The 19,905-nt window shown below is 37.4% G+C and overlaps 1 protein-coding gene across 4 annotated transcripts in view; it reads left to right on the top strand.

Annotated features, from left to right (window-relative positions):
- Positions 1-1,209: 1,209 nt before the first annotated feature.
- Positions 1,210-19,905, top strand: part of LOC105382682 (protein cab-1) — a 46,278-nt gene continuing 27,582 nt past the window's right edge. Inside the window, exon 1 of one of the 4 annotated variants that reach the window (XM_048632720.1) lies at positions 1,210-1,762. In XM_048632720.1, the coding sequence (XP_048488677.1) occupies positions 1,705-1,762 (58 nt within the window). In that variant the 5' untranslated portion in view covers positions 1,210-1,704. Of the gene's footprint in view, positions 1,991-19,905 lie in introns of all 4 variants that reach the window. The other 3 variants (XM_048632721.1, XM_048632724.1, XM_048632725.1) reach the window with 3 other exon arrangements.

The following is a 19,905-nucleotide window of genomic DNA, read 5'->3' as shown; positions in this document are numbered from 1 at the left end:
TGGCTCGTCGGGGGAGACGGGAGGTTGCGCCGCAGACGACACGTGATGCGGAGAAAATGTGGAATAACGGGGACTCGGGTGTGCTACCACTCTTATTCTAGAGGGAGAAAAGGGGAATCGTAGAACAACGGGGAATAATCTTTCAGTTTTTCTCAATAGTAGGACGATTTGATCCTTTTTCACCAAGTGGTTACTAAATTCAGATGCCGTGGACGCAAGGTTCAATGCTGGATAGTTATTTATATTTTCTTGGAAAATAACATATTTTTTACATAAGTACCTAACTACTGCTATGAAATTGCCTTATGTAAAACCGTGGGGTCCGAAACACGCATACTTTAATGTACCTACTTAGGCAATTCAATTCCTTCCTTTATACATAAATACTTAAAAACCCAGATTTTAATAATATAACTTTTTTTTTCAAATAAGTAATTTCAGCCTACTTATTCATAATATGTACACCTACCTACACCTATATACCTACGCTACCTATATTTGAAACGGCCAAATCGATAAAACACCGTAAATAACCCTATCGATCTTATCACACCACAATCAACAAAGCGCTAAAATCTATAAACCCAAACCCAATCATTCCTTTTGTTTCCTAGTTACACCTACGCTACGTGTCACGTAAAAAATCCCGCGAATCTCTCCCATATTTTATCCTATGCAAAGTTGGCATTGTCGGTCTTTATTTAACATGAAAATAAATGTATCCGCCCGATTGGACGCGATCAATGAACACCCGATTACCGAGAATATTCAACAGCGAATTCGATATTTAAATAATCTGCCTCAGCTATGGTCTTAATTCGTTTCAAATATTCGTCAGCAACTTTTTTTGCGAAGATTTTCCCGAAGTAATTAGGAGATAAATAGTAGCCTCTGGTATCAATGCTTATGTACCGATTAGATACCAACAATGGTATACTTACATATTTTTTTTTCCAAATTGCAATAAAATCATTACAATCCGTTTACACCTTTTCGTAAAGACAGAACTTATGAAGCCGCTCTTTTTCCGAGACCGGTTTAAAAATATTGATCTACCTATCGCACCCATATAATTTTTTACGCACTTATTTAATGTTCTACGACGTATTTTAAATTATTTGTGTTGGCATTTTCGTGCCGCCCGTCGCGCGTCGCAGCTTCTGACTTGGATAAACAATAAAATAGGTACACCTCCTTGGTTTTATAAAACTTTATTAGGTTTACCGACCTAAATTATGTTAGATAATTGAATTTATTAAAATAATAAAAACATATACCTACTTTAAAAAACACTGATTACACATCACTTTTCCACAAAAATCCTTCAAAAATGTTAACATTAATTACAAAATAAAACTTTGTCGACACTTAAAATTCGGAAGCAAGCAATTACCGCTCGCTATTTCACTCTCTCCCAGTACGTATCTAGTTTGAAGATTCATTCATCCTTTCCTGATTAAAGGCGATGGGAGGTGCAAAGGGGACAGTCGGCCGCAAGTGTCTTGATGGCGCCTGGGCAGCGTAATGTGGACCTTATGGGGGGATGGATAAGGAGTCGAAAAGGGGCCAGCACAGTTAGGCCGTTATAGCAGTTTTGGTGGAATTGTGGGCGGGGTATCGATCGGCGCGCGCGGCGTGCGCTCCGGGGCCGCTGGTAAACAGAGCTGGTGTGGTGTCAGGCACTGGAGCCCGCGCCGCGAAGACATGCTCGCGCTCTCCGCCCTGCTCGCGTGCGCCGCGCTCGCCCTCGCGAGGCCTCCTGGTAAGTCTCACTGAACTGAACACTATCGACCGACACCACCTTATCATCACCACTTCCTGGACGATGCGAATTTATTGTACCGCTCGGCGCGATGCTAGTGTGCAGCCGCCTCGGCCACCTGTTACTTGCCTGTGGCTGACGAGCGTGACTGGCTGTGTGCTTGTTGTGACTGCTTGTGTGACGTGGCGCCTTATCAGATTATTCGTTTCATTAATATGTATCGAGTGAGTACGTTTTTTTTCGCTAAACAAGGTCGCGGATAGGCTCAGAAATTCGAGGGCAAAAGCATTTTTAAATGTCCTGTAATTTCTGTAATTATTTTTTTAAGTCCACTTAACCCCCTTTTATTATAATAATGGCTGCTTGTGGCTAAACATGCGAGCATAATTACTTGAAAAATATAAAAAGTGTCACCACAAACATCGCTGAAATGTATTTATTAACTACCTATTCCCAGGCCATTAGTGCAAATAATAACTAGATACCTCACCAAGCCCATTAGCAGGTGTAGGTGGGTGTATTAATGCTAACAAAAGGTGTAGGTGCTAGAATGAGTTTATAAATAAAGCTGCTTGAGTGATCTTGACGCCTCCGCCCGACGTCTAGACGAGGGCTGTGAGCTCGGGCAGACTCTATTTTACTTGTTTTATTACTCTATTGTACGCACCTGGTAAAAAAATAAAGATATCAAATAAGTAACAAAATCTAAAGTTATTATTACAAAGGTTTTAAAAAGGTACCTATACGTTTCAGAAGGTTAGAAATAGGCGAGAATAACGCCCTTATTGACAAAACAGTTTTATAGCTAAAACGTCCTATACTTAAAAAAAAAACTGAATAAGAGGGTAAGAAAAAGTAAGAACAGATATTATGATTTGTCAAAAGTCTGAAAAATATCGATTATTTTTTAAGGTAGCGCCGCCGCCCATGGAAAAAAAACATAACATCTGTTTGAAAGCGTTTTTCCCAAAACTGCTAATTATATTTTTTAGAACCTACATCTCAATACCCAGTAAGTTAAACCCCTTTACCTAAAATTATTAGCTAACATGGAGCTAATGACGTTTCTCCCAGAAACGGCCGTTTTTTTAAATAAAAGTAAAAGTATCTACTTAAATATATAAGTATAACATTAAAAAACACTAAAACAGCTTAATAATAAAGTCAATCACATTTTATAATTCATAACGACGTATTTATCGTCCATTTATGGGAGACACTTATCTCGTTGCATAGTCCCAGAGGAGCCTGGAAAGTTCTAGACGTGTTATAAACCTATTTAGAAAGTAGCTCTTTCACAGCCACGCTGCGCCGTAAAATTACTCTCTGAGGGAATTCTAGGATGAAAAGTAGCCTATGTATGTCTCTCTCCTATCGTTAGAAAGACAAGATATACGAATATTAATAGGTAGGTACTTAAGTACATCATACATATAATTCATATCAGGAATGTGTAGCCAAATGATCGAAAAAACTGACGGTTTACTACGAATAGGTAGTAGGTATATGTAGGTACTCACCTGAACTAAGCATCTCCCAAGGTGCAGCCAAAAAGTCGCTCAACATATTTACTTTACCTCCCACGATTTTCGTCAAAAAAGCATTTCCCGTGGGTGTGTGAATCCGGATAGAAAGTTATCCTGTGGCACTCATTTTTATTAGCTTTTTATTAGTAAGATAAATTTCAAAATCGTCCTAGCCATATTCAACGAAATCTCAAAACTAGCAGTAGTTATACTTATGAACGAACAATTTTCTCACACACATGCATGTTTTACATTAAATTTTAACATTTACCTATCAGCTATCATTAAAAACTTAAATATTATATGATAGAAACTCACTAACTACACAGTTTAAGTTTTAATATTAGCCAAAACCTTCTTATATTACTTACCTATATTTTTAAGCCCGGAAATATTTCTTTTCATCCGACTTTGAATTAAAATTTTAGCTGAAATAGATGATTCCGGTTACTCAATTTTACCGCTATAGGAAATTAGAAACTGTCTACAGCAATCTAATATCGCAATTTCTGTTTTACTTCAAAGTTTTTCCGCTTTGGGTAAACAAGTTCAAATAAAACATTATCAATCGCCCAATATCGAACGAGCTTTATTGGACACAAATGTGAATTTCCCTTACTGAATTCCGTTTAAAAATGTTTAAAGAAAATGGGTATTTATTGGAGCTGTAAATGAATTCGTCGCTATTAAATATTTACCCCAATGGTTGCGTCGTTGGACTTATAATGGAAGTCACGGCCTGTGACATGAAATTACCTGAATACCCTCAACATGGCATTACCTCTTCATTAAATGAACTATGTTATTCCCGCTGTCACCTATAATTATATGCTGTCGCCGCAACGCCAACGACGACGGCCCTCACAATTAAGTTGGAGAAATTACGAATTACTGTGTAATTTACAGACATTTCACGGGTCCTATGTTGATTATCCACCTCCAGTTTTTAAGCGCAGCTTTTTCATTAGGTTTTTGTTATAATTAATGTTCTCACTGTAATATGTACATAATTATGTAGGTACTTTGTTAATTATATAGGTACCTATTTATTAAATAGGAAATCAGTATTTCATATTTTCCAACTCTCTACAAACTTTTTACTGAACCACAACAGAGTACCAGCCAGCTCGCTCTGACCGCGAACATAATTATTTCATGGAGCTATTGATTTTATATTGAAGTTCTACACTAAATGCAAATATCTATAAAACAAACGCGAATTCAATTCTAAGCTAGGAGGCGCACAGATTTATAACAATGTAATATTCGTTATATTTTACCGTATAGGTACATACATTGTTAGGAAAGGTTTAACACAATTGCAATCTAACTCCCGGTCATATTTACAAAAGCCACAAAGGCAGACTAGCAAATTGTAACACCTTGTGTTCAAACATAACTCGAAATGCAAAGTGCTTAGCGAGTCTATTCTGTTCTAGTGTTTGTTCATAATTTCATTGCTTTCGACCGTGGGACGGCCTTCGCTCGCCTCCTGGCTTTTGTCAGAGCGATGTTCGCGGCTAGTTAGGGGAAGTTGGTATAATGTGATCCCAATTCTAGGCTTTCATAATGATTAGAATTAGACAGAAAAAATATTTCATTATGATTAGAATTAGGCAGAAATATTAGCGTTTGTATTTGCGATAACTGGTCAACGGCGGACGGACGTACCTACAACGGCGACATGACCTGACTATATCGTAAAATCACGAGACTTAACCTAGACCCAACAATAAAACTTCAATATTTTTCTCTTTTACCTGTTGTCAAAGATGCATGTAAGCCGTTTAGCAGCCGCCGGCTATGAAATAGCTGAACGGGCCTAAAGATTGGATGAACGGCTTAGCCCACTCGATACGGAGCTGTCGAAATTCAATTTAAAATGTTTGATGGTCACAAGTTTATTTTATATTTTGTGTACTTTTGATACAGCTAAACTGCAGAAAAAATATTGAAATCAATTTGGCTGTACAAGTGTACAGAGAACTACCTAGGTACAGCAGGTAGCAGCCAAATAAAATTCATTTTTATTTTTGTATTTATTAGTGTGTCAAAGAACCTGATACAACAAATGCAAAAAGAAAACTTTGCTGTTATAGTAGTATTAATTTAGAGCTACAAAGTATAGGCCTCTGGATTCAGCAATCGTAATTACAGAGATTATTAAATCTTTACGATCTAGTTCTGGTTAGTTCGAGGTTGAGTGAGTCGCAACCATCAACACGGCCGTATTACGACTATTACTTAATATTACCTAGTGGAGCAATAAACAGTTAGCACCAAACACCAGCAGGAAACCTCAAAAGTTGCAGTAGCACTCCGTATAGAAAGACCACAATGTAGAAAGTGTTGCGAGTCCACAACGCTCAGCTTGTGTGAAAATTGTTTACAAAGTTACACGGTTTTACGGTCCTGAACGGGAAAAGGTTCTCGTAATTCACAAAAAGATGACCCGCATACGCTTTTTAGTTGCTCCTTTACCACATTTTGGTCCTTTAGCACGAGAGTTTCGGAGAAAATGTCGGACTACATTTTGAATTACGCTTCAAAAGTAGGTTATGTAGAAGTACCTACCTGTGTAACTCGATTTGTTTTGCGTGGCCTGCGTGAGGAACAAAATGTATCTCGGCCACCGTCACTTGGAGATTTCCACTAATGGGATCGATGCTCATGGCGGAAAAGGAAGTAAGCATTACATTTATGTGATTTATTCTTATTTGCCAGTCTCAATTTTTCCCTCGACTCTTTTACTTTGCGAAAATTGCGCGGTGGGTGCTAGGAAATACGATTAGTTAGGAACGGAGCGCTGAGAAAACGGCGATGGCTGAATAAGAAAGTACTTCTAGGGTACTCTACGTCAATAGTGCCTATAGATAGGCAAGAGAGTATTTAATGAAAATGAGGATTATCTATACAAGTTTAAACCCTTTTTTTAGAAAATCAATTGGTTAGAAATCTATGTAATTCATTCATTAACTACATTTTAAAACTCATCATCATCATCATTGGCCACAACATCTTGATCAGATGATAGTTGCAGCGTCAATTCATTCGACGGGAAGAGGTTTGGGCGCATCTTTTTCTATGGCTGTATAGAGTCCTATTGCAAATCGACACTTTCTGCCAGATAGCAGAAAATGCAAAAATAATATGTTTCTACAATAGTTTCGAGGGAGACCGAGACGTCAAAGGACCATTAGTCATATGTATGCTAGGTGTTGCAATATGCTTCGATCATTCATAGAAGATCCTGTCACTTAGTCCAACATCTGAAACTAACTGATGATCGCGGCACGGACAAGGAGTAATCGGTGCTGTTCGCTAGTTTCGGAACCCGAGACTGTTCCAAACATGACTACCTTCGAATATGAGATCGATGGTCGCACAACTGATGAGGATCATCGATTCCCGAGTGATGACGTTGATGACGTATCGGTTACCAACTTGGGAGGCTCGATCAATCATTCGACTTGACACCATAGGCTGAACACAAGCAACCAAACACTAGGTATTACCGTGATAAGCTAGCTGGGGCCGCTACACGGGTTCGTTACGAAACTCGTTTGGTACACGTCCCACCAATCTTAGCGCCGTATTTATGACGAATCGCGATAAAGTGACGTTAATCTAGGTCGATAATAAACCCGTTTATCGTCAGCTGAAGTACATAAGTGTACGGATACTTATAATAACACAAAACATTTTTAATAATAATTATACTATCGTAATAGTTATTACTTATATTTTATTAATTTCTATGCTATGACTATGCTAGCTATATTTACAAAGATGTGTTGAAATTTAATACATGCTTTCATGTTAAATCAGTACATATCTAGGTAACGTACAATAGGTCTGTGTTTTCATTGACATCAACTTGTCATATTCACACATTGATAACACCATTAGATCCTACGCACTCGGGCCACGCGAACGATGACGTCACTTGACCCATTTCCGGACGAAATTTGATCCCACTACCGACCTTCAGTAGATGTTTGCGTAAGCAGAAATTATTAATACACATGTACATATTGGACTCTTTATTTCATTTATGACCTGGATTATACAGGGTTGAAAAAAAGGTATACAGTAAGCCTAAAGTAGGTCATTCTGAAAAACTTTTACAAAAAAATAAGCTTTTACACAGAAACTTTGTTGTTCACGTGACTTTTACTTTATTGAGGAAATCGTCGCAAATAAATAAAAAAACTTGTTTTTGTTGCAAAATTGTAGACCAGGTATCCAATTTCATAGATGAATACACTAATGATAGACTTCCCTTTTTACCGTTTCCCAGTGCACTGTCACTTCACATTCCAACACGAATTCACTATGAAAATGGTTTCGAGTCTGAGTTGGGTTGAGTCTGGTTTGTGTCGAGAGACACACAAGAAGCTAAATAAAAAATATCGGTGCCATAGTTAAAAAACCGTACAAGTATTTGGACTCGCGCACTGAGGGCTCCGTACAAGTCTACTTAACTGAGACAGTTTTCCTTTTCATTTCGCCATATGTACTACATCCGTGTTTTTTCATATTTTTTGGACCAACCATTTAGCCCGCAGGGGGGGACACACTTGTAACAATAATTTGCATTTTGAATCTTAATATTTCGTAAACCAATCACTGAATCAAAAAATGGTTGCGCGTACCTACTATATTTTTGAAAGATTTATTCAGCGATACCCCACACCATCCAAACAACGGGAAAAAAATGATACCTTTACCTGTTTCTGTGAAAAAGGATGGTGTCAGACAGACAGACGGACAACAAAGTGATCCTAGTTATAAGAGTTCCTTTTTTCCTAGCAACGAAATAACATTTACGATTAGTGTCTAATTCAATGCATTTTTAATCCGAAAATCGTTGTTAAAACAAGTTCGTGGAAGGTACACACGTATACATATATACTTGAGTACTTACGTATAATTTTAAATCCATCCACATTAAATTTTACATCAAAATAAAATATCCAACATTTGCCAGAACTAGGCCATCAAATGGCAACATTTCCTTGTTACTCACACAGCTCACAGCTACATACGTTAACGTATGGCTTGTTGTCAGTTTGAAGCTCGGGACATGAAAGCCCCACTTAGCGGAAGTGCGGGCCGCGACACGTCTTGTATCGTCTGCTAGCCTGGTACCTGGAAGCTGTACAGAACCCTTAGCATGAATTTTCATCGTGAAAGTGACATGAAATTACTCGATGTATTTTGTAGGGAAATTTTAGTTATGCTACCGACCACCAGGGGCGCTGTTCATATTTTCATAAAAAAATACTCGATGAATTCTACTTCACGTTCACGATGAAAATTCATGCTTAGGGGTCAGATCTCTACTGTGGTACCTAAGTACCTGAGTGTCTAGAGGTAGAATATTCGATAAATGACCTTAATAGTAGCTTGACCTGAAAGGGTCTAGAAAGCTCCTACGGTTTCGGTTAAGAAATTGAGTGGCAAGTTAGATGTTTCGTGTTTATCGATAATAGTGTAGTTACAGAACTGTACCGTAATCAAACTTTTCTGAGATTTGACCGAAAACTTTGTAAAAGATTCAAGCAGTTGTATGATAAAAATCATCTATCGAAATTTTGAAGAGGGTTTTGGAGTACCTAATGTCCTATCGTATAGTTTTGAGATTCTGTAATTGTTCAAAATTAAATACTATTTTTTGTGCGAACTTACCTACAGAAAAACTCGCACTTTGTCAATGATGATGCAAAATTATTTCTACATTAAAATAGTTTTCTACGCGATTTCCATAAACAATACAATAATGAGTCCCTCCGGATCTCGGCCAGCTCAGACGTATAATCTAATAGATTCTGCTTGCGCACTTCGAGATTCCAGCTTCATTATTTATTTCCACTCCACTCGAGACAATCTCCAAGTTATTGCTAACTGCGTTCGAAACTTCATAAGTGCTTGTCAATAATACTTAAATGTTTGTAATAACATTACGGAGTAACTTGCGCTAAGGTAAGAAGACCATTTGTAACCCACACACATCAGTGAGTTGAAGAAAATCTGATTCTGTTGTAAGTATCGGGATCTCAAAAAATAAATAAATTAGAAATTCAAATTTTAAGCATATTATACTCTTTTTTTGTTATGATTTGATTAAGTACCTAATTAAATATAGCAGATTTTTACTTAACACTCTTACGGTCCGGTCTGTATCCAGTTAAACCATCGTGTTTGTGGTAGTCGATTTATTGTACTAACAACGTGCAAGAGCAATACTGGGCTATGCATATTTAAAATCATCATTATTTCGTAAAAAATCAAAAGGAGTTGAATCCATGTTTAATACTCAAATAAATGTAGGTACTGGTACTTTATCTATTTCCGTTTTCTGCACTTATTGGCCATTACCATCCAACCATAGAGCAAACTCACTCAACCATATAACAAGGAGTTTGCTGCCGCCTCCGTGCATTTTGCACGACCAATGGCTGCGTTGCATGACGGATGAAGATTGATGAGTCAAATGGCCACAGTACAGCGGCTATAATACACTAGCTGACCCGCCGCGGGCTTCGCTTCGCCTTAGAATGTTTTGCTTCTCATGAAGGAAGTTCTCTAGTCCCTAATATTTAATGTAATCCGTGGACAGCCAAGCCTTTTATTCATTGCTATATTATTTGGCACGTATCTAGTCCGTGATCAGCTTTCAAAGTGTTAATTCTAGTTTTCATACAAATGTTTTTTCCTAGCTAACTCCCGTTCCCGTGGGTATTTTGGATTATGATGTTGTAACCAACCTTAAAGTTTACTAAGGTACCTGCATGCCAAATTTGAAGCGTCAAACTAAAGCGGTTTAGATTTATCATACAAAATGATTTTCCCGCTAAGTTTCGATCCCGTGGGATTTTAGGAATTCCTTTCTTAGTGCAACTCTACGGTAGGTACGTAAGCTACGTCCGTCCCTTTCAAATCTCAAGTGCCTACGTTTAGCCGTTTCTAGGCTGTGCCTTGATGTCTGTCAGTCGGGTTTCCCTCATCTCACATAAACTTTATTGCCCAAAACTCGTTTCGCATAACTCGTATGGTCTAAACTTTTTTGGCCGAATCATCACTTCGTCAAGACTTATGTATTAAGATAATATTAATGGAAACAAGATAATACCTATATGAAAACTAATTTGAGCAAACAAGACTGGTGATTTAAGATTGTGTCAAAAGAGTTTTAGGCGAAACGAGACTTTGACCAAACGGTACTATGCAATACGAGATTAGGCAAATAAATCTTAGGCCAAAAATGGTAGAACCCTGTCAGTCTGTTTCTCCTCTTACATAATATTATTAAAATTTATAGATTCGTAACTATAAATAAAATCTTCTTATCGGCACCAAAAGACCCCATTTTTAAAAACGTTAACCTAAGTATTTTTGTTTAAACTATTTACGTTTTTAGTTGGTAATAGGTAAGTATATGATGAGAACCTATATTCAATGGTAAATAGTTTGACCTAGGTCTACTTTTGCCTTAATTACTGTAAATTATTTCCAGCACTACACCAGATTTCCAATAAATGATAAACCTTTATTTTATCTTTTGAAGCGCAGTAATTTAATTTAATTTAACCTTTTCATGAAACATGAAACGTCGAAATTAAATTGACATCGAAATAAATTGACACATCAACATCAACTTTGCCGATTGCTAGTTGGATGGAGAGTATTTTGTAAATCCAAATTAGCACTGAAATTAATATTTATTGCTTACAACGAATATCAGTATTTTATTGCATCTGAATACCTGAAATAAGTTTGTCATTTTGGCTCAAAGGAAACGACTTTGGGACTCAAAATGTATTGAATTTTACACTGATTACTTCGTACCTAAATGATACTCCATTTTGACTTTGCTATTTTTAGGGGCCGGGCCCCTGATTGTTAGAAGTAGTAGCAATGGTCAGTTATTGAGAAAACTTCACCAGTCACACTATCGTGGTGTCACATCACCGCTGAGGAAGCAGTCGGTGGCACATTCAGCGCTATCAGCCTCATTGAGGTCACGCGCTATCTCTGCCGCCGTCTGTGCAGGAAGTACACTCGCTGGCACGAGCGGTGTACAGTCAACTAAATAAAATTATTTCTATAAACCACCAACAAGGGTCACCTCCTTCTCATCGCAAAAAAATTTTTTTTTCATCTCCATAGATACTTTGTTAAGAATAAAGTGTTCTTGAAGCCGGCTTCACACAGATAATAGAGAATTATCTTGTTCTCCGAGACAACTCGGATGACGTTATAAGTACTATCCGAATATAATCCTGTTGATCAGTTGAACCCGCGTCCAGCAGGCAAACAGTTTAGTAGTAACTGTGTAACAGCGGTGGCATATCGAGTGTTTTCCTCACACTTGGCAAATTATGTATTTACTGCGGCGCGCGGCGTTAAAAAAAGATGAAAAGAAAGAAAATACGTTTATTTCACACACACAAAAACAACTATAAAAAATAAGTATTAAAAGCGAAATGACCATGAGTGTTGCGTCCCGGTGCTGAAACGGGTTCTATCGTAGCTTAGCTTGATGCTATGGGAGGCCACAGCGCTGGTTTTCGAGTACTTTACCTACTGTAGGTCTAGTACAGGTTCGATAGATTGACGAAAACTATGAAAGTTTACGTTCTCTCGCATACAAAGTGGCGCCTCTAATGGAAACTATCATATAACTTTTAACAGATAATGTATGCAGGAGACAGATGAAAACCAAAACTTTTTACGTTTACGTAAATTGTAAAACCCGTACTAGAGGCTCTGTGAACGCAGTGTTAATGTAAATACAGCGAATATCTGCGAATGGAAGCCGTCTGCGACTGACATCTCGACTCGGATTGACAGTGTTGTGCTGAATGCGAATTAAATTTATGGAAATGCGAGCATAACCGTACCCTGAACCAGTAAACACACCGTGAAATACGTCAATCTGCCAAAAATTTTGACATTTGGTTAAAATATACAAAATTATTATGTACATAATGGTAAGTAAATATCATTCTTAATTGATGTTATGGTAGGTAAAAATAACTATGGATAAAAACACCGGTCCTTAGATATGCAGTTTATATTTATATAGATTTTATTTATTTATTATGGTTCACCAACATTTGTTACATCAAAACTATTACAATTCTATAATTAAATACAAACTAGATGCACAAACAATTATAGGTAAACACTGCATGCACAAAATAAAAAAAAATCCTCAATTTAGTGGCTACTTAAAATAAATTTAACTACTTAACTAGATTAGTACCATAAAATAGTATATAAGTACCTATATATTATTTGTGGTAATACCGTGAACATACCTAGGCGGTAATTAAAATTAATGAATCATATTTAGTAAGTACCTACCTACCTGCCAAATATTTTCTCAAGGGTTTTTATAAAATAGGTACTTATTTTTGCAATGTGCAATTTTCCGGAGAAAAATATGTTTTCTAAACGCAAATCAAAGCTTCAGCGTCAATATATATAAAACTCTTATCTCGCTTAAAACACCGAGTTCCAACTAATACGGGAACACAGCACAAACATGTTAGAGGGTGATTATGAGGTAGAGGCCAACATGCTTACTATGCTACAGAGACAAGAGTAAACACTAGGGATGCCCGAATTTCTGCCTTGAATCGATCTTTTCGATCTTAACTCCGTGAATCGATATTAATCTAAATTGAATCGATTTAATCGTACTGCAAAGTTTCGTTTTCTGTTGATACGATTTTTTCATACAATCTTCTCTGAGCCCATAGCATAAATTCGTCGTGAACGTTAAGTAAAATTCATCGAGTAGTTTTGTATGAAAATTTAAGTTCTGCTACCGACCGGCTGGGGCGCTGTTCATATTTTCATACTAAATTCTCTCTCTGCATACGATTCGATCTACCTGCAGATCGCATTGCATTGAATCGATTCAAAAGATCGGTAGATCGTATTGCAGTAATCGATCTTCCAAAAGAGTCACTTATGGAAACCAGTTACAGAAAAGTATTATGTCCCATTTTTTACCAATTGTAAAGTTAGCGTGACAGCACTCTAAATGTGTCTATCCAGTCTGAAAGTTATGTCACAAACAGGCTCCGCATATCCTTTGTGGGCGATATTCACATGATTGTGGCACAATGTTGTTGTGTAATGAACGTTTCATGTTAAATATTCACGGCGATTAAACACCGAATCTCTCTTTTGAAGTCAAACATGATATTTATTGCGACATTTTGGTGTCAGCCTAATGTTTCAATCAATTTAATATGATTTTATGAGTGGGTATTTCGTACATAATATACTTAGATATTATAGTGATATAAGGTATTTAGCTGCTCCTATAATAAAACTAATTTAGATACGAGTAGATAGATACATACATATTCTTTATTTGCACACAAAAACATGGCAAAAATTACAAAAAACTTAATCCAACACATAATTATATACAAATGGCCTTATCGCTTAATGCGAATTTAACTAAAGAAAAAAAAACTGAAACTCAGGTAGCCGATGCCCTTGCAAATGTATAAGTATCATTTCTCAGTTATACAGGATGTTTCAATTTAACTTCACACCGATCGAGAGTTCTCGAGACAGCAGCTAGCAGCTTCCGTGATATTTGAAGTTATTGCTTCGGAACTTCTGCCGCTAAGTAAACTTCGGGGTTAGTCTAGCTTAAGGAATACGACTGTAAGAACATCTCACAGAGTCAGCACGGGAAAAAAATACCCAAAGAATTAAAAAAACCGGCCAAGCGCGAGTTGGACTCGCGCACTTAGGGTTCCGTACAAGTCTACTTACTCGAGATAATTTCGTGTCCTACCATACCACAATTTTTTTTTCAATATTACATTTTGTTACTTTTTTTTGGGGCCGTCAATTTGTATATCTATGCGAAATATCAGCTTGATATCTTTACCCGTTTCTGAGAACATGGGTGGCGACAGACAGACAGACGGATAGACAACAAAATGATCCTATAAGAGTACTTTTTTCTTTAGGTACTGAACCTTAAAAAAACCCGTTTCAGTCTCTGCAAAAGGCGTCTAGGTCATGCAAACTTTGCAACGGGTAAAGTATATATGGGGACCTCACATTGAAAAATTGGCTGGAAGGTTGAGCTCCGCAGCTTTTGCTGTACGGAAAATTAGACAACTGACCGACGTTGAAACCGTCAGATTAGTTTACTTTAGTTATTTCCACAGCTTATTATCGTATGGCATTTTGCTTTGGGGTAGAGCAGGTGATATTGAAACTATATTTGTATTACAGAAAAGAGCCATCCGCTCTATATACAAACTTGGTTCCAGGGATTCATTGAGAGAACTATTTAAAGAAATTAACATCCTTACAGTTCCATGTCAGTTCATTTTTTCCAATTTAATGTATGTACGAAAGAATATTTCAACTTTTGATGCAATTGGCAGTAATCATGACATTAATACTAGGAACAAGCACAAGCTGGCTTTTCCAGCGATGCGTCTAGCGAAAGTTAATAAATCGTTTTTAGGGTACTGTATTAGATGTTTTTAATAAGCTTCCAACAGAAGATACTCAATCAAATGCCAGAGAATAAGTTTAAGTGTTACATTAAAGAGAAACTCTGTAAAAAAGCTTATTATAAAATTGATGATTACTTAGAGGACGTTAATGCATGGCTGTGATAAATAGTTAGCTCTGCTCATATTATTATAATTATTATTATTAAGCTTATAAGTATTGTATACTAACTAGTATTAAGTCTTTTTTTTGAAATGATGGCTCAGGAGTTTCTTGCCTCCGTTCTTCTCCTTAGACAGAAAGAGCCCCCCTTATCCGAACGGAGAGTAGTTTGTAAAAATTGACGTTCATCAGAAAATTTTATATTTTTACGATGAATAAAAAAAATTGAGTTTGAGTTTGAGAGTTTGAGTATGGTTGATTTTTTTCTTCAACTGGTATCCCGAAATTCCCGAAATTAATTAAGAAGTTACGAATAATAATTGTTGTCACAGTAAACTTTTTTGGTGTTGGCAATTCAGTTGCTAGGTTAGCTTCGTTGGAATCGAGTTGTGGTTAGCGCAGAGAGCTCTGAAACATAGTTTTTGTGATGCTAGAGTGGTCCACTCAGTGGACCCTCGTTCCCGGCCCGGCTGCCCAAAGCTTATTAGTTTCATGTTTCAAATGCTCTCGGGATATTTGGTTCCAGTTATTAGTGGGCTCCTGTTTCAGAAATACGTATTTAGATTATACAGGTAGTAACAGAGGGAAACCAATGATATTCTATAACACAGTAATTATTATATCACTGAGAAAAATAGGGAGAAACAGTATTCGTTTAGATGAGCTTTGGTTCCACAAGTAAGCTAAAGAACTTTGGAATAATCCATATGGATAATTTAAGGGTCAGGGGGTGATTCTCTAAGTAGACGAACGAACGGGCGCGGATTGTCACGCAATCGGCACGCTTAGTACAATGAGATAGAGCCGTGGTTGGCGCAGTCATTTAGTTTTTCCGAAGGTTCGGACCGCTTTCCCCCCAGTTTCGACAGAGCGGAAAACAACTCGTAGAATCACTCGCATATCCTCCGTTTCGTAAATAGGCACATACTAATGATTTGCCTCAGTAACTTAAATGTACGTGAATACGAGTACAATGCCAAGCAATGAAAAAGTTTCACTTCGCAAAATTTTGACACAAAATGAGGCAATTATTGTTAAAAAAAATAATTTTAAATTTGAACCAAAAATTAACGATTTTAGCTGGTAGCATTCTGATGCGCTGTTAACATAATGTACTTTAGGTGGTGCTATTTTCACTGGAACTTTTCATTGATAGTGTAATATGGTACCGTTGACCATATTACACTACCACCTTTCTTTAAAATTTAAATTGTTTTTAATAACACATGTTTACAAGGACTCATGCTCCACTGGACTCGCTATTTTCCCGACAAGCTGTTTCATATTTTATGATAACCTGTCGCATCCAAAACCTTATTGACACAATTATGTATGCTGAATTAATTCACAACGCATTTAGGTACAGGGTGGAGAATTATCCGTGTTCAGACCGTCTCGGTGTTGTTAACAAACTATTTTATTTCATCATCTTTTTTCTTCCATCGTTTATTGCAAACTTTTTTTTTAATATGCGGGGAAATCTCACACACGGCCATCCGAGCCCAAGCTAGGCAGAACCTGTGTTATGGGTGTCGGACAGCTGATATATTTACACATATACATGCTGCAGCTAGATAATAGGTAGTTGTAGAGTTTTAGTGATACAAACTCGAAATTAATAACGAAATTTATATGAATAAGGTGTAAAAATCTATGGCTTAACGAATAGCAATTATTTATAGAGCTCGAATATCAAAATCAGTGAAATACTCGGTAAATGGATTACGGAAACAAGGGACTACTTACATCTTTATGAGTAAAAAAACTGCTGTTCGTTTATTCTTTATCTCCTTATATTTATATTTAATATGTATCTATCTATGTATTTGTGTAGATATATCAGTTCAGTTGTCCGATACCCATAACACAGGCTCTGCGTAGCTTGGGGTCGGATGGCCGTGTGTGAGTTGTCCCCACATATCCTTAGTCTCCTTACTCAGTTTCCGTTCCAGTCACTGATAAATTTCCCCCCTGTACAAATGAACTAAACTAAGCTTGTCCGTGATAATCAGCGAGGTGAGAGAACACGGACCGACACGTCTCGGATGCACCATCCGCATTCACTCGGAAACTCTTACACATAATAATGTACTCGGAAGATAACATCATTAACACATGCTCAAGGACCACTGAGACCAAGGGCAATGAAAAGGTTCCACTGAGAAAAACACCAAATTACTCCTAAAGGGAAAATGCTAGCTTAACGACGCCTTCTGCAACATTGAAGTACATTTAACAAAGCATCAGGATACTACCAACAAAAACAATAACATTTTGTTATTAAAAAAAAAAAAATATTTGAAAAAATTGGGTTCGTTTGGTCACGACACTTTGTGAGTGGAACTATTTCATTGCCCGTGAGTGTATTTACTAACTGACGCTTTCAACAACTCTATCTATCGATAACTGGTAGTTACTTTCATACTATTTTGACATATGTGAAGTTTCAATCTTTTAAAACCGTATGAAAGTAACTACCAGTTATCGATAGATAGAGTTATTGAAACTGGCAGTTAGTCCATTAAGCTAAGCGTCCACCAAACGGATTGTTATAAATGTATGGAGAAACGGCGTCGGCAATGTCGGTGAAGTGGACTCATGTACGTGAATTTCTATACAAATAATACTGAATGCGATGCGTCCGTTGCGTACAATACCGAAAGGACCTCACTCCACAAATGCGGAGTCTAAATGAGCGAAGCGACGTTCTTTCAACAACCAATAGTATTTCGTTATTCATAAGTACATCTCATCTACGCTAAGCTCCATAGCAAACACCCGTCTGTCAGCTGGGGGGTATACATACGTATCTTTTTGGCTGACTGTACCTACCTAAGGCCCGGGTCTCCTATTTACGCCATAGGTCGAGTACAGCGTCACGCCGTAGGCCGCGTCACGATGCTCCCTACGTCTACGCGCCAACGTCGGCGTGTGAGGGAGACCGCATCAGTACATTTCTATATTGAGCATCGTGACGCGGCCTACGGCGTGACGCTGGACGCGACCTACGGCGTAAATAGGAGACCCGGGCCTAAGTTAGCCTTTAACCTTTTCATGGTACGGAACCTTTCACGATCGCGTCCGGCCCGTACTATTTGTCTACTTTTAATCCGGACCCCGGATGGATTTGTACAAAAAATACAATTTCATTCCACATCTTGTTTGATCGACGAATGAGAGTGCAACTCAAACTCAGCCGTCGCTCCCATGGCGAATACGAGCGAAACTTTAGAAAACTGATTGTTATTCGGAAAATTTCAACTCCCGAGTTGGGAAGTGGGCTGTCATAAGTTAGTCGTGTATGTGTAGTGGTATATTCAACGTAACATTTAACGTACAGAAGAAATACAGCTAAAGTAATTTAAGTGTACCTTGTCTGTCTCATTTACAGTCACGGGCATTTAAAAAGTTCCATTGAGAAAATCATCAAGTTACTCCTAAGAAACTAACTCATAACGCCATCTGTAATATTTAATTACATATAACGGCGCATCAGAACATTAACAACTAAAAACATATTTTTTTGTTAAAATTTCTTATGAAATGTTTAAAAATATTGGGGAAATTTGGAGTCTGCATTTTGTAAGTGCAACTGTTTCTTTGCACGTGAGTGTACTTTTTATCAATGACGGAAGAGTATAATGATAATGGTATAGCTGTTTAAGATCAGTGAAGGCTATACAGTTTTCAATACTATAATAATTATATTATTATAACAGCGCATCAGAATATATCTACCAACCAAACATGTAAATCCTAACTAATATTATAAATGCGAAAGTAACTGTGTCTGTCTGTCTGTCTGTTACTCTTTCACGCCAAAACTACTGAACGGATTTGAATGAAATTTGGTATACATAGGGTCTAGACCCTGGGAAAGAACATAGGCTACTTTTTATCCCGGAATTCACACGGGAAAACTTTTTAAGGCTAAGCGAAGCGCGTGGGCACAGCTAGTATTGTATAAAAATTTCAATTCAATGTACTAAAAAGGCCATTTACTGTAGGTATTTTGTAAGTGGATCTTTTTCATTGCTCGCGAGTGTGTGTTGGGCGAGCCGGCCGCGCCATGTTATCTCACATCGTCAAATAAACACTTGTAATATCGCGGTTCGCGGTCGATAGATTGTGAATGGTTAAATACAAAGTAGGTATTTACTGCTCGTATATTCAGAGGATAGCCCTGGAAAAACTTCGGTTTAGACCAGACGGGCAGGTCAAGTGAAAACGAAATAACATTTGCGGAAATGGTTGTCAAAACCAGTCGCCGTTTCGCTACTGAATCCGACATATTTGCCACTAATATTGCATATTATACCATCTATACGAACCTACATACATAGATACGTATTGAAAGCAATTTTATTAACACATTCTCCGCATAAGCCGTCGCTGACCGTAAAATAGAAAGGATTTTGTGCAGTTTCCATTCCCTCTCGTTCCAACTAAAACTGTCGTATTTATTTACATAGCACCACACCAAAGGCTGCAATAAAAAGCAAAATCGGCTTGAACGCGATTTTAGACGGCACAAAACCAGCAGCATTGAAAAACCGATCACAAAGGGACGGAAAAACAAAGACAAAAAATTTGGTTTGATTGGTTCTTTGTGAAAAATAACGTGTTAACAACTCGATAGCTGGGAGAATAGGATTCGATTTCGCCAGGTTTAGAGATACTCGTCGTATTTACTTAGGTGTTCGTTGTCTAATGGTTTTTTTATTATACCTGTCAGTGTTAAATATAATTATAGTGCCACAAACGTATCTGTTCCGGTGACAGCGAACTAAATTGATGCATATCTCATTACTTACTAATGAATTGTATATTTTAAAACATTAGATGGGTTTATTAACACCGCAAGAGCGAAATAACAATACGATCAAACTTAAAATCTTATAGAATTAAGAAATATTAGAGATTTATTTGAGCTGTCACCGGAACAGATAA

The sequence above is a fragment of the Plutella xylostella genome, chromosome Z, assembly GCF_932276165.1.
Source record: "Plutella xylostella chromosome Z, ilPluXylo3.1, whole genome shotgun sequence".
Classification (NCBI taxonomy): Eukaryota; Metazoa; Arthropoda; class Insecta; order Lepidoptera; family Plutellidae; genus Plutella; species Plutella xylostella.
The sequence above is the reverse complement of the archived record's forward strand: the minus strand, read 5'-3'. Positions and strand labels throughout refer to the sequence as shown.